This window comes from Pteropus medius, unplaced genomic scaffold (assembly GCF_902729225.1).
Source record: "Pteropus medius unplaced genomic scaffold, Ma_sr-lr_union100, whole genome shotgun sequence".
Lineage (NCBI taxonomy): Eukaryota > Metazoa > Chordata > Mammalia > Chiroptera > Pteropodidae > Pteropus > Pteropus medius.
The window spans coordinates 5,334,973-5,349,457 of NW_024348242.1; the positions used below are offsets into that span (position 1 = coordinate 5,334,973).

Below are 14,485 nucleotides of genomic sequence, written 5' to 3' on the forward strand. Positions count from 1 at the left end.
AACGGATTTGCAGGTCAAAGTAAAAGAGAAAGTTCTAGCTCATGCTGTGAAACCACACAGACAAAGATTAAGAAAATCATTTGTTTTAATGTTTGGTCCTCAATCACCTCAACACAGCTCTTCTCAAAAGAGAAGCACTACGTCCACCTCATGATTGCATGACAAAGTCTGTGTGTGGGGCGGGGAGGGTGGCAGGGGAGGAGCAGTGGCCCAGGCACACTACAAGTCTAGCGGTGACACCCAGGTGTTCTTGCTTTCTGGATAAAGTACTCGAACAGAGCTGCTGGGCCTGCCTTGCAGGGGGCTGTAGAGGGGAGCTTGAGGAAGCAACGTCACTGCCTGTGGGCCTTAGCTCACCCGAAGGACCCCAAGTTGAAGAACATCAAAGGTGACCCAGCCAAGAACAGACCAGTAACTGCTGCAGAGTGGTTTCCTCTGCAATCCTACAACAAACACAGGAGCAGCTGGGCAACCCTGAGTATCTGTGGAGTGGACACTGACTCAATCTGGAACATTCTCCAGGGTGCCGTGGCAGCCTTTTCTCCCTTCTCTTTGCTCGCCACTTTGCTTTGATGAGGGCTGTGGGGAGCCTGGGTCTGGGGTAGGCATCACCGATCCATCTCACTGTCGATACCCTGCAAAGAACGAAAAGTTTATCGTTAATCAATACGCTTACGGATAAATGCGCACCCGCCCCGCGCTGCCCACGGGCAAGCCAGGAGCCTTTCTTGAGGACTGTGGCAGCCCTTGGGAACTGTGCGAACTCTAGTTGGTCCTCGCACACTGGTCTCAAAGCACGGTCCCCAACCCCTCTTCCTATGCAAGGCGAATTTAAGTAGTATGTGGACATAAATTTTGTCATCATATCCATTATAAACAACCTGAGATGTCACTAATTAAAATGAGGCTAGATTTTAGAGTGAGTCTATTGGAAGAAAAGTATGAAGTAAATACCAGTCTAGATGGTACAGGAATGGAGATGACGAGAGTGGCACGTGACCGCCTGGGCTGATGACACACCTAAATAGCGCCAACCTGTGTACTAGGGCCTCCCTCAGGCGGGCCCGGCACTCAGGCTTCTCACCTCTGACACCAGAGCAGATGAGGTAAGGTGCTTCCCGCCTGCTGAGGTCAGCCGGTGGCCTACCTGCTCGTAATCTTCCACATATTTGTATTTCTTCTCCCGATAGTAGAATCTTTTCTTCATGCAGTAGAGGACTATGACGTCACACAGCACTGTGGTCTGAATGTAGCACGGCGAGAGAAACAATGAGAATATTTTAGTCCCTGTTATTCTGTGTGTGCCCCTTCCCACAAAGCCTGGACTCTCTCGAGGAAGAGAGAGAGGCTCCTCCATCTCTTGGGAAAGGCGAGGCCCTGAGGGGCACGGTCTTCGGGAAGGGAAGATGGAGGTGGCGATGGGGGTGAAGGGACACAAGCCCAGAGGGACAAGTCTAGAAACAAGTCTAGGGTCGAGGGGGAAGAGTCAGGCCGTTAGCTGAGGGGCTCGCTGGCTGTGCTAAGGATTGCTGAGGAGGGTCCCAGCCCCAGGGGTGAACAGAGGGGTCTAAGTCACTCACCACCCCCAAGAGCGCCAAGCCGGAGCCGATGTTGATCATGGTTGGGATGATGTCAAATTTCCCAGCCTGTATGTGATGGGAGCAAAATAAAAGAGTTGCAATCGGGGCGGGCGAGAGCCGGTGAAGAGTGGGGAGGGGGCCCCTGGCCCCTGGCCAGCCGAGAAGGGGGCTGGCAGGGGCCGAACGAGAGCAGTCGGTGGCCGGCTACCTTCCCGAACACGATGATGTCGAAGCGGATGCCGTAGGCCTTGATGAGTGTGCGGTGCTCGGTGCCAGTTGGGTCGTTGTAGTACTTGGCGAACCTGAGGAAAGGAGGACACGTTACAGGGACAGGCACAGGCCAGCGTGACACAGCGGCTGGACCTACCCTCTGGGTCCTGGAGGGGGTGAGGGATGTCACAGTGGAACTCCCTGAGGCCTCGCAGAGTTGGCACTGGCCAAAGAGTCACTCTGCTCTGCCTGCTGAGCAGATGACGCTTGAGCACCTTGGGGCCTCTCCCAGCTCAGGAAGCAGGAGGGCTGGCCTGTTGACAAAGAGGGCGCCAGGGCCCAGGGATGTGGGAAGAGCTCCCTGCTCCGTGGTCGCTGTCACCTCCTATGGCGTAAGCCAGAACCTCTTGTTCTAAATGTCCTTCCTTCCTGGCAGCCGAGCCACCTGCCTCTCTCAAGGAAACCCTGGCCACTTCCAGGGAGAGTGTGGCCAGCCAGCAGCAGTGTCCAAGACGGTGGGTGGGGGTACCCAAACATTCACGAAACTCATAGCATCGGCATTGGGCTTTTTTAAAAAAAGAATCATTGATCCATCGGTGGATGAATGGATAAATAAAATGTGGTACATCTACACAATGGAATATTATTTGGCCATAAAAAGGGATGAAGTACTGATAGACTACGAGGATGAACCTTGAACCTTGAACGAAACATGATGCTAAGTGAAGCGAGAGTCGGAGGAGGCCCCACATTGTCTGATTCCACTTGTATCGAGGACCAGAATAGGCAAATCCATAGACACAGAAGGTAGATTAGTGGAAGCAGATTGCTGGTTGCCAGGGGCTGCGGTAGGTGGGGGACAGAGAGGGGGTGATGGCTAAGGGGCACGGGTGATGGGGATGTGTTGAGGCGATGAGAATTCTGAAATTGGTGATAGCTGCGCAACTCTGAATATGCTAAACATGGTTGAGTCTACACTTTAAATGGGTGAGCTGTATGATATGTGAACCTCGCATCGATCAAGCCATAAAGGAAAAGACACGAGGGGAAATGGAGGGGGGGACAGCCAGTGAGACGCGGTACCGTTAGCTGCCGTTTTATGCAGGGGATCCACTGGGAGCCTAAACTTTTGGCCCACGATCTGTCTGGCCCACAACTTCCCTGTCGTGGTCCGGGCCTGGGGAATCTCAGGAGGGGCCTGATGCTGGCGGAGGTCAGGAGGGTGGGTGGCCTCAAGAGGGTCCCATCAACTTCTCTCTGTTCTGGGGTTCCAGCCCAAGCTTGAGGTTTTCCACAGTTCTGGTTTCTACAAGAACTGTGTGACAGCATAGACAGAGCGACACAAATCTAACTCCCTTACTGAAAAAAAATTCAAGCATCTACTCTTCTATCAGTGAGCCAGATGGTTCAAAAGTACAGCCGATCCTACCTGCACTTGATTCCATGCGTCGCCACTAGAGGGAGACAAGGGCAACACAAAAGCATCACTGACCTACTCAGGTGGCCCCTCGGGAGGCCTATTTTTAAGACTGGCCGTGTGTGTAAAAGACACGACAGAAGGCACGTGAAAATGTACGTGGCTTCAGATTTTACTGCCTCAAGAAAGTGGCAAACATGACCCTGGGCCCTGACCCCCTCATCAGATTACCAGCTGTACTGGGTTCAATATCGTTTCCCAGAATTCATGTCTACCTGAAACCCATGACTGTGACCTTCCTTGGAAACGGGGTCGCTGCAGATGTAATTAGTTAAGATGAGGTCACACTGAATCAGGGTGGGCCCTGAATCCAAAATGACTGGTTTCCTAATGAGAAGAAGGAAGGACACAGAGACACACGGGGGAAGAGGCCACGTGATGACGGAGGTTTGGAGTGATGGGTCTACCAGCCAAGGGCCACCGAGGAGTGTCAGGAGCCACCGGAAGCTGGAGGAGGCAAGGAAGGAGCCTGGCCCTGCTCACACCTGGATTTCAGGCCTCCAGCCTCCGGAACTGTGAGGGAACGAAGTCCTGTCATTTCCAGCCCCCGAGTTTGTTGTTGCCTTTTACGGCAAACCTCAGGAAACTAATACCCAGCACTTTCAGCAGAGAAAGACCAGCGAAGGCCTTTCCCAAGGCTAAAACCTGTCTCCCCTGCACGTTGGCGATTCCGGGGGCAGGCCCGGTCTTGGAGAAGCCCATTTCCAGGTCGGGCCCCGGAGGCCTCTTGACTGGAGGACCGGATGGCAAGCTCATCCACTCTACAATCTGAGCGGAGGTCCTGGCTGAGGCTGGCTCGAGAAAGCTGAAGCAGCCCGCCTCTCTTGACCGCTCTGCAAATTGTCTCAATGTATTTCTTGAGGCAAGAAAGGGCATGAAGGGCCCTCTGGGGCCAGGATGGCACAGGCGCAGGGCCCCTCCCTGGCACCTGGCCTCCCCACCTGCTCGTGGGGGCTGCCTGAATGCTGCTCTTCGGTGGGCGTGGGTTCCCCCACTGGGGAGTGAGCCATCCGCCATCACCCCCACGCACGGGAAACAGGGCCTGAGCTCACATGCACCTGAAATTGTAGCCGGGAGACACATTGTGGTCCGTGTCCCGGGTGTCCAGGCGGCGGAAGGAGTACTTGGGCAAGCAGAGGGAGGCAGCTCTGTCCAGGTTGCAGTCCCACCTGATCTGGATGCCTATGATGCCTCCCTGTGGGTTGCAAGCAGAGACAGAGCAAGCTTTCCTCCGGGCCCGTTCCGGAACGAGGCGTGTCGAAGACCGGAAGAAAAGCCAGGGCCTGCGCCTACCTCGATGGCCATGTCTTGGAAGCTGTGTCCTGCATTCTCCACTATTTTGCCGAGGCGGAAGATGGGGCAGAAAGGATCTGTTAGAGCATCATAAATGCACGATTTGAGGTAGGTCGTGGTGATGTTTGGAAGAATATTCCTCCTAAAGTTGGGAGGAAGCAGAAAACAGGTGCGAGGAAAATCTCAACAAAGAGCCGGAACTGTGTCCAAGACATCGGTGAACTCGCACAGCTGGCCTCGACTTACTTGCTGAAATTAAATTTGGGATACCAGATGTTGTTCTTGACCAAAAGGGTGAAGTTTTCTGCAGCCTTTAAATAAGCAGGTCTGAAAAAAAAAATTATAACGTATTGATTATAACATTGTTATTGTTACTGTAAGTACAAATATAAGTACGCTCACATACCTATGTAATATTTTTCAAAAATATATACACGTATGTCTTAAAATGTCATTTTGTCAAAAAAAAAAAAAAGTCTAGTATTTTCTACTCCTCTGAATAAATACTGGGTCAAGAGAGGAGACCATAGGCCAAGGCTTCTGGTTCCTTCGGCTCATGGCCTCCTGCCCAAGGCCATGGGGACCGAAGAGCCTGAGAGACAGCTGAGGAGAGGCGGTGCCCAGTGGCCCCGCTGGAAACCACCCAGCTGTTGGGTTTCAGGGTTTGCTGCCTGCAGTTTCTCTCAGGGGAATCCTCAGTAGATCTGGTTTTACCAAAGTCAAAGCAAAGGTACATTCACCTATAAGCTGGATCCTGACCTCTCAAAATTACACAGAAAGTGGTGTCTGCTGGCCCATGGCTTCTTCTCAGAAGGGCCACGTCAGCTCCTGGCTGACGATATGAGTAGACCTGCCCCCAAGGGGACCCCACTTCTTTGCTGGATTTCTACAAGAGAATCTGGCGCTGTAAGCTGACCCCTCCGTGGGCAAGGCCTCCCCTGAATCAGTTGGAATCTTTGAAATTATAAACCATAGTCTTCCCAACCCTGAGACAGGAGCAAGGCCAGTGACAATGAGGAGAGCTGAGCTTGTCACCACTGCTGACAACTGAAGGCCTTGACCAACACACAGCTCTTGGGGCTTCAAATTCCCTCCTCCCTTTATCAGGGATGGCTTGTGTCAGGGTTTTTCAAACTTCTGTCATTCTCTATGCCATAACTTTTCCCCCACATCTGTGCATCTCATGTGCTCAGTGGCATCTGGCACACTGTTGTGCAATCCTCACCTCTACCTAGTTCTAGAACATGTTCAGCACCCCGAAAGCAAACGGCGTACTCATTAAGCGGTTACTATCTGTTCACTTCCCCCTTCAGCCCCGGGGAGCTGCCAATGCACTTCCTGTCTCTACGGCTCTGTCTGTTCTGGATATTTCGTATGTGGTCTTTCGTGTCTGGCTCTCACTCCGCATCACGTTTCCGAGGTTTCGTCCACGTCGAAGCGTGTGTCAGAACGCCATTCCTTCGTAGGGCTGAATAATATTCCACTGTGGGGATGGACCACTGTGGTCCATCTGAATTTACCTCTTCATCTGCTGGTGAACATTTGGGTGGTTTTCACCTTTAGGATCAACTCACTTGTTTATAGACATTCATTTTGAAATGAAACTTTCTATCATGGCCATAACAACAAAAAACACATCATTTGCCACACGTTAGAGGTCTCTGTTCAAGTGAAGTCAAAACAACGTTACTATAAGCTGTCGTTAAAACTGTCTGCCCATGGTGCCGATGGGGTCCTGTTGCTCATGAGACGTGGATTTAAGTCACTCTAGGCTCTGCGGACTGCTTCCCTCAGTTACTTGCAGCTGATGGCCCAAGTCATCTGCTCTCTTCTCATGACAAACACTGGGACCCACCTCGCCACTGATGGTTGCTGCCTGTGAGAACCACCACCCCGGGGACGCCTGGCTCCACAGGGACGCCAAGGGCACGAAGCCACGACACGCAGGCTTCACTCGCTCCCCTGCCGCCTTCCCTGAGGCCCGAGAGTTCAGGCACTTCTTTCCCTCGGTCAAGACTCACTTTGGCACATGTGTGTCATTCTCTACCGGGCACCAGCCTGCCACCTCGCACGTCTTCACAGTTGCGTTGAACGGCACACACTTTCCTGTTTCAACTCCTGCGGGGGTGAGGAGGGCCGAGGTCCACAGAGGGTCTCCTCGTCTCTACTTGTGTGAGGCAGAGGGCGGAAGCCTCGCCACAGCAGCCTGTGCAATCAACCTTGAGCTATTCCAAGTCTGGGATTTAGACAGGGTCCAAAAAATTGGAATCGGAGGAAAATGGGTGCCTGAGTCGCGGGCACATCTCTTGTTCTGCCAATTGCGGGGTTGGGGTGAAGCCAAGTCACAGCATAGGGCAAGATCTGGGACGGCTTCTGGGATGCGGACAACAGGTGACTGTCGAGGAGGTCCTGGGACCTCAATCTGGACACGGGTCACGTGAAGATTTGGGGGGCTGTGGGAGACCTGTTTACCCTGAGATTATCGGAGGAGCCGCACGGGGCGGCAACCTGCCATCACGTGTTCGTACCGTTGCTGTGGGTTCCCGTGGAGCCAGCAACACAGTTGGCATCTGACTCACACACATTGGTCTCCTCTGGAGTCTGGAAAAAGAAAGGACGAGAGAAAACAAGTTCCACGCGGCCCAGCCCCACGGGCAGTGGGTCAGGCCGGAGCTCTTCCCGAGAAACTGCCTACCTCGGGACAGTGGCCTTGGGTCTGGTTCGTGGTGACGATCATGTTGGTCATGATGAAGAGGGAGTTTTCCTCCTGCAGAGTGGGCGGAGGAGAGAGAGCACTGCCATGTCACCCTCGGCGGAGCCGAGCAGGGTCGCGAAGGAAGCCAGACGCTCACTGAACAGGACAGTGCCTCTCACTTCTCCCACGTGCCATGCAGAGCACCATTTAAGAAACCGATCTTGTGGTCCCCCATTCTCTCTCATGAGGGTTTATAACCTCACTGAAAACAGGGACTCAAACAAATATTTCGAGTACGTGCGTTCACAGCATTATTCACAACAGCCCCAAGGGAAAAACAACCCCAGTGTCTATCGACAGATGAACGGATACACAAATTGTGGTCTACGCCTGCAACGGGATACGACTCAGCCCTGAAAAGGAGTGAAGCACTGACACCTGCTACCACGTGGACAAACCTCAAAAACACGACGCTGAGTGAAAGACACCAGTCACGAAGGACCACACACTGTGTGATTCCAGTGAAGTGAAATATCTAGAATAGACAAATCCATAGAGACAAAAAGTAGATTAGTGGTTGCAGGGGGGTGACAGAGGGTGGGACAGAGAGTGACTGTTTAATGAGTATGGGGCTTCCTTTGAGGGAGATGAGAACATTCTGGAACTAGATTGAAATGATAGTTGCACACTGTGAATGTGCTACATGCCACTGAATTTTTCTTTTTGACATGATTGCTATTATGATATATGAATTTCACCTCAATTTAAAAAGAGTCTGTAACCTAAAACGGGTCCTTCACAAAGCCTGAGGGAAAAGAGCCAACAAGCACTGAAAACAATCTCTGCCAAACGGATTACCTCCGAGGTACAAAAACATGAGGCCTTAAAGGTCTCAAATTTGGCTGGTTTTCTTTCCTAACTGGAATTAAAATAAATAAAATGTTCTAGCATCGACTCCATCAAGGTCAGCAACTGACACTTCTCTCTTTGAGAAGGTTCTGTTTTCTCATAAGTATGAAGGTGCCAAATGGTTAATTATTAGAGTTGTTTATAAATTCTAGAGCAATTTGCTTGGGAGGAGACTGAAGAATTGCTAATAATGGCCTCCCAGTGTAAGGAGGACGAGGCAAGGACGAGGCAAGGACCTCCCCCCCATCACAAGGATTGTAGCTGAACCTCCCCCTCGCTCAGCGCTGCCATTCTGAAATGAAATGCCAGCAGCTTTCTCTCAGCATTTCATCCTCCTGGGAAGGGCGGAGTCAGCGCTGGGAGCCACCTGGGGGACTAGAGTAACTCGAGTACTAAGGGGTCTGTAGGGATCCTCACCCTCAGGGCTGATAAGGTGGCAGAAGCTCTGAGAGTAGCTGGCATTTTCCAAAGAAAAACCGAGAACAAACAATGCTGGGAGACGAGGAAATGACCATAAGAGGAGGCACGAGGGTGTGGCAGGAGGCCCAAGTCTCTCTCCTGGCACCTGTCAGGTTCCCAGGTGTTCTATGTGTAAGCTCACTGTTTACCTGATGCATGCAGAAGGCTGCACCTATGCCGCTCCTGAGTTAGACGTGAACAACTCAGTGCGGTTAACTCTCTGGTTCCTAGTTCTTATGTATTTTAAGTTTAGGGCAATTTCAGTCTGGAAGTGAGTCAGGTCGATGTGATGCAAACAGATGTTTGTGTTCTATCTTGGGAGAAGCTGAAGGGCATTGTGAACGCTCACAGAGAGAGAGCCCTGTGGAACTCACACAGCCCCCAGCCCGGATCCAAGATGGAATGCAGTTGCCGCGTGTTCCTTTCTAAGGAGCGGCGGAAGCAGGGGGCCAGTGACCTTCCTCGGTTCTAGAAAACAGACCCAGGGCTTGGTAGGTCGAGGCCATGCCTTTGTAGGAAGCAGAGGTCTCTGTTGAGACAGGTGTGTGCCAACAGGGCCAGCTACCTCCAGCCAACTACCATTTGACCTCTAAGGCTCAATAACCCTGTTTTCCCTCTGAGCACCCCACAAGACCCTTCTCTTAAGAAGGCAGGGGGACAATGAACACACCTGAAGGAAGTTTTCTGAAGTCCTTGATTTCCACTGCATAGCTCTGAGCCAAGAGTTGACAGCTTATCTGCGTGTAGCCACCTCAGTTACCCTAGCATGTAAGCCATCTGGAGGGATAAATCGGGGTTTGACCACGTGGAGCACAGCCATTACCAAAGAGAGAGAGAGTCAATATTTGACTTAGAGCTTTGTGGATTAACGAAGCCAGAGCCTAGGATGCTGCATCAAACACCTTCTTACCTTTGTTTCCTGATGGAATCCTATGTAGGTATGTCTGTTTCCTTCTTGTTCGGCTTTTGGTCTCTAGTTGCTGTTAAAGTTTTTAATGTTGTCTGAAAAGGTTTTTGTGAGTTTACAACCATAAAGCAAATATATAATATAGAAAGATGATATTTCCACCTGAATTTTCCCCAGGATTTAAGACATTTGTCTTTTCACCCGTCAGGCCTTGAGACAGACCGAGTTGTCCACATGGAAAGTTTTCTATGTTTAGGCCAGCCATGTTTTAGAGCCGAAGAAAAATAACTGATTGACTATTAGATTGTAATAGCCAAAAGGAGAGCTGTCTGCACCGCTTCCTTGGACGAACACCGTTAGCCTGAGCATCGGCGATGCTAGAACGCTGGGCGCGCCAACCATGAGTCAAGCGTGCAAAGTCAGCAGAGAGAGAGGAGCTACCTAGAGGCTTTCGCGTCCCGTCACAGTGGGCAGCCTACCTGGGCAGGAATCACGTAATCAGCCACATCCCAGATCCGGAATCCCAGTTTCGAAGTGTTGGTCACAGTCACGCCCTTGGCTTTGGTAGTAACTGAGCTGACCACAGAGTCCATTTCCTGGTAGCCCTTCTCCCACACCAACACCCACCTACAAAACAAAACAGGCCTCTTGAGTTGTAATTAGGATCTGGCGAATTTAAATGGATGCTAGGGAGCCTCTGATAGCCAGTGGCTGAAAAAATCATGTTCGCTAATTACGTGGCTTTGCAAAAGCTGCTTAACTTTGTGGGGGGCGGGGGGGGCTCCATTTTCACTTCTGTAAAACAGGCACAAAGGCACCTAAACCACAGGGTGGTTTGTGGGAAATGAATGAGTTTCGAGTAAAGCACTTAGCACAGTGATCAGCACAGAGAAAATGCTCAATGAATGATGTCTTCATTATTATGTATTTGCATCGCATCACCAAGAGATAATAAAAATTATGATAATTACCATTTAAGTGTTTTTAGGTGCTGGGCACTGATCTAAGCTAATCCTGACCACTTTGTAAGGCAGGTATCATTACTACCATCTCCATTTTACAGACAGGAAAACTGAGGCACAGAGAGGTTAAGTCACTTGCCCAAACTCACACAGCTGGTGGGTCGCATAGTCGGGGACATGACCTTAAGCCTCCTGCCTCTGAAGCCTATTCCCTTGCCCTCTAGGCTACACTCCCTCTAGAAAAGAGACTCACTCCTTTCAAATAGCTTTTTATAGCAGTTTTTATTTTTTTCTCCAAGAATTCAAGTCGCATTATGCTTCTTTCCTCTGAAGTGGGGACATTACTGTAAGCCTGAATAATTAAAATTCTAAAGGCGTCAGGACACCTGAGAACAGACCGAAGCCAGCTGATCTCTGGTTCATGTGTCAGCTCCACCATTCGCTGCTAGGCATAACTTTGGCCAAGCTGCTTAACTGTTCGGTGCCTCATTTCTCCCATCTTTAGTATGAGAATGATAACAGGATGTCACAGCATTGTTGTTGTGAGGTTTTATAAGTTAATGCATGTTAAATGCTTAGAACGATGCTTGTGAGTCACCAGCGGTAGGCTGACATTGGCCGTGATGGGAGCAGCTGCACCATGGAAATTGGCCAATACTACAAATCAGAACTCTTCCCCACCGGAGCTATCGTTAAACATCTCCCGGTGACTATTATTGTTATATTTTCAGGATCAAGAAATGCTAGCATCCCTCTCCCCTCCTTATAATGCTGCAAACTTCAGAAATTCATTGGATTTGGTTACTTATTTCTGGGTTTGTCTGATCTGAGCAGTCTACAAATGCATTGCCCATCCTAGAGATGGGCTTTTTCTCTAACAAGTCCTCTTCTCCAGGGTTTCTAGGAGTTCAGCTGCAAAATAAGCTTCCATTTAATTCTAGTTGGACACACTGAAATTTAGGGCAGGAAGGTCACTAGTATTTTACCACCAGTACAGTGGGCTAAATCAGAGACACATGGTTTCACACGATTTCCTCATCTGTGACTGATAAACTGAGAAATGCGTGTTTGTTTCTTTTTGAGGAAGCATTGCTGTAGGTCACTAGGGAAAAAAGCCCACAATTTCGCTAAGAATAAGTGGATCAGTAAGTTAAGAAATGAGTTTGAAAAAGAAAGCCCTTAATTTAAATCCTGAATCAATTTTGATCATAGCAAGATGGGTAAAAGCAAAGCATTTACTGCCTGAAAAATCCTCCTAATCAAGGTGGAGAACTTCATAGGAACCGTAGAAAGCTGGGCTGCCCAGGAGAAATATAACATGAACCACACATGTACTTTAAAATTTTCTAGCAGCCATGTTAAAAAAATAAAAAGAAACAGATAAAATTAATTTTAATGATATATTTATGTAACCCAATGTATTTTAACATGTTATCAATATAAAATGTGTTAGTATGTTTTACTGTTTTTTTGTGTGTGTGTACTATGTCTTACAAATCCAGTGTGTATTTTACAGTGATACCACATTTCAACTTGGAGTAGGAACATTTCAAGTGCTCAACAGCCACATGTGACTGGTGGCTACCCTATCGTACAGTGCAGATATACAGTATAAGTATCTCCTTATCCACTGGGGATATGGTCCAAGACCTCCAGTGGATGCCAGAAATTTCGGAGAGTACCGAACCCTAGGTGTACTAAGTTTTTTCCTATGCATACATGCCTATGATGAAGTTTAATTTATAAACTGGGCACAGTAAGAAATGAACAACAATAAAAGAACAATTTTAACACTATACGGTAGTTAAAGTTATATGAATGTGGTCTCTAACCGACCTGATGACTGAGACAGCTATTAAGTGATTAACAGGAGGGAATCTTATACAGCAGGGGTCCCTGACCCAGAGCCCTGGACCAGTCAGGTCCGCACAGCAGGAGGTGAGCGGAGGGAGACAGCGAAGCTTCATCTGTATTTGTAGCTGCTCCCCAGCGCTAGCATCATGGCCTCAGCTCCACCTCGGATCATCAGACATTAGATTCTCAAAGGAGCACCTGTCCCTGGTGCCAGAAAGGTTGGGGACCGCTGGTATACAGCAGAGAGATGCTGGAAAAAGGATGATCACATCCCAAGTAGGGTGGAGCTGGATACCACAAGATTTTATCATGCTGCTCAGAACAGCGTACAATTTAAAACTCATGAATTGTTTTTTTTTTCTGGAATTTTCTATTTAATATTTTCGGACCTCGGTAACTCAAACTGTGGAAAGCGGAACCATGAATGGGGGAGGGGGGCACTAACTGTAGTTTCAAAAGTCTAGAACTTTAGAGATTCCTAAAGGTGTATGTAAACTGATCTTTCCACGAGCATCACAAGCCAAGAGGACAAAGCTGTATGAGAACTCCTGATGCCAGATGTTTCAGGTCCAACCCAGCAATGCAAGCTTCGATAACCGGCAAGTACTGGGTCTGACAATTTAGGGGGGCATCCCAATCACCAGGGTGGGGTGCGGAGCTCATGATGGGACTTAATGAGACTCGGGTCCAAACCTGGGGGTGGGCTAGGTTGTTCTGATGTACAGGCCATACCTGCAAAGCCATTTTATTGAATAATGTCAGAACCTACTGCTGCTGGGCTGATAGATGTTAGAGGCCAAACCTGCCTGATTCTGTGAATTCCCTTGGGCGGTGTTAACAGATTCCCAGCGCCACCCAGTTTACTTATAAACAATCCCTCAGGTGAGTCTTTCATGATCAGGTAGATTTGCGAAACACTAGGACACTGGTTCCCAAACTTTGCTGTGCTTCAGAATCACCTGGGTCATTGGTCATACTCAATAGCAATGAAATCAGAAGGTCTGGGGATGGCAGCCAGCAATCAATGATTTTTAAAAGATTCCCAAATGGCTCTATGTGTAGTTTGGGGACCACTGATTAGGCCTTTTAACAAAAGGAACGAGGGAGCAGATAACATCTGTCAGCTCAGCAGCTGTAGACACCATAATACCCCGGGTGACCTTGAAGACAGGCTCAGTTGGCAAGTTAATTTCCACCTCCTCTCCTGAGTTTCATCCAATTGTAAGGGGTGCATTCAGTCAAACGATTGGTGAGGGATGATGGTGGCAGGACATAGCTAAGCAAAGAAGGCAGCATAGGGAGCGAAGAGGCAAAGGCAGGTACTTATACTAACGAGGCCACAAAAACGAAGGAAAAGAACTTTGAATGCTTTCTGGAAGTGTGACCTACTATCTTGGGTCACCACAGTGCTGAAAGGGCATGACGGGAAGCCACAGGCTCAAAAGGAACCAAGCGGAGATTCCAAACTTCGGTTTCTGCCAAGCAGAGCATCAGAATGGGAAGCGAATAACAAAGATTGAGACATTTAGAGCAAAGCGCTGTCGTTCCCCTCAAGCCAAAGAACATCATGGAGCAAGTCAGAAGGACAAGAAGCAGAAAGCGAGCATGACGGTCTTAGCCAGGCTTTGCCCTTAAAATATAGCATCAAGCAGTGTCCTGTTCCCGGAGCCTGGCACCAAGCCAGTTCCCCCTGGACTTGCCCGTGGCTTAGGGTCCGGGAAGGGGTCTGTCACCCGGCTCGGGGCGCTACGCCCTGGACTCCACCTGGAGGGCGCCGGCGGGCCTCGCCCCATGAGCATCGGCAGGTGCACGGCCGGGACTCGCAGGCGGCAGTCCCCCGGCCGTCGGGTCGCGTCCCCCCAGTCTCGGACCCCCAGGGGTCGCCGCGCCCGGCCGCGCTCACCCGATGACGTAGGCCAGGATGAGCAGCTGCACGGCCCGGTTCATCAGCCCCACTTTACGGCTGCGGATGAGCACGATGCGCGGCGTGTCGTACTCGAACAGGAAGGCCGCCAGCACGGAGCAGAATCCCGCCATGGCCGCGCCCGCCGCCGCGCCGCGCCGCGCTCCGGCCCGGCCCGGCCCGGCCCGGCCTCGCCACCCGCCGCCTCGCTGCGCCCCGGAGCCCCGCCCCGGAGG

The 14,485-nt window shown here is 50.2% G+C and overlaps 1 protein-coding gene across 1 annotated transcript; it reads right to left on the minus strand.

The window, feature by feature from the left end:
- Positions 1 to 67: 67 nt before the first annotated feature.
- Positions 68 to 14,432, minus strand: P2RX4 (purinergic receptor P2X 4). The gene is made up of 12 exons (XM_039879398.1): positions 14,250 to 14,432; positions 10,010 to 10,157; positions 7,256 to 7,327; positions 7,089 to 7,161; positions 6,582 to 6,678; positions 4,807 to 4,887; positions 4,561 to 4,702; positions 4,326 to 4,462; positions 1,789 to 1,882; positions 1,581 to 1,646; positions 1,148 to 1,243; positions 68 to 635 (listed from the first exon to the last, which is right to left on the minus strand). The coding sequence occupies exons 1-12, from the start codon at positions 14,381 to 14,383 to the stop codon at positions 609 to 611; spliced, it is 1,167 nt and encodes a 388-aa protein (XP_039735332.1). The 5' UTR covers positions 14,384 to 14,432; the 3' UTR covers positions 68 to 608.
- Positions 14,433 to 14,485: the final 53 nt, after the last annotated feature.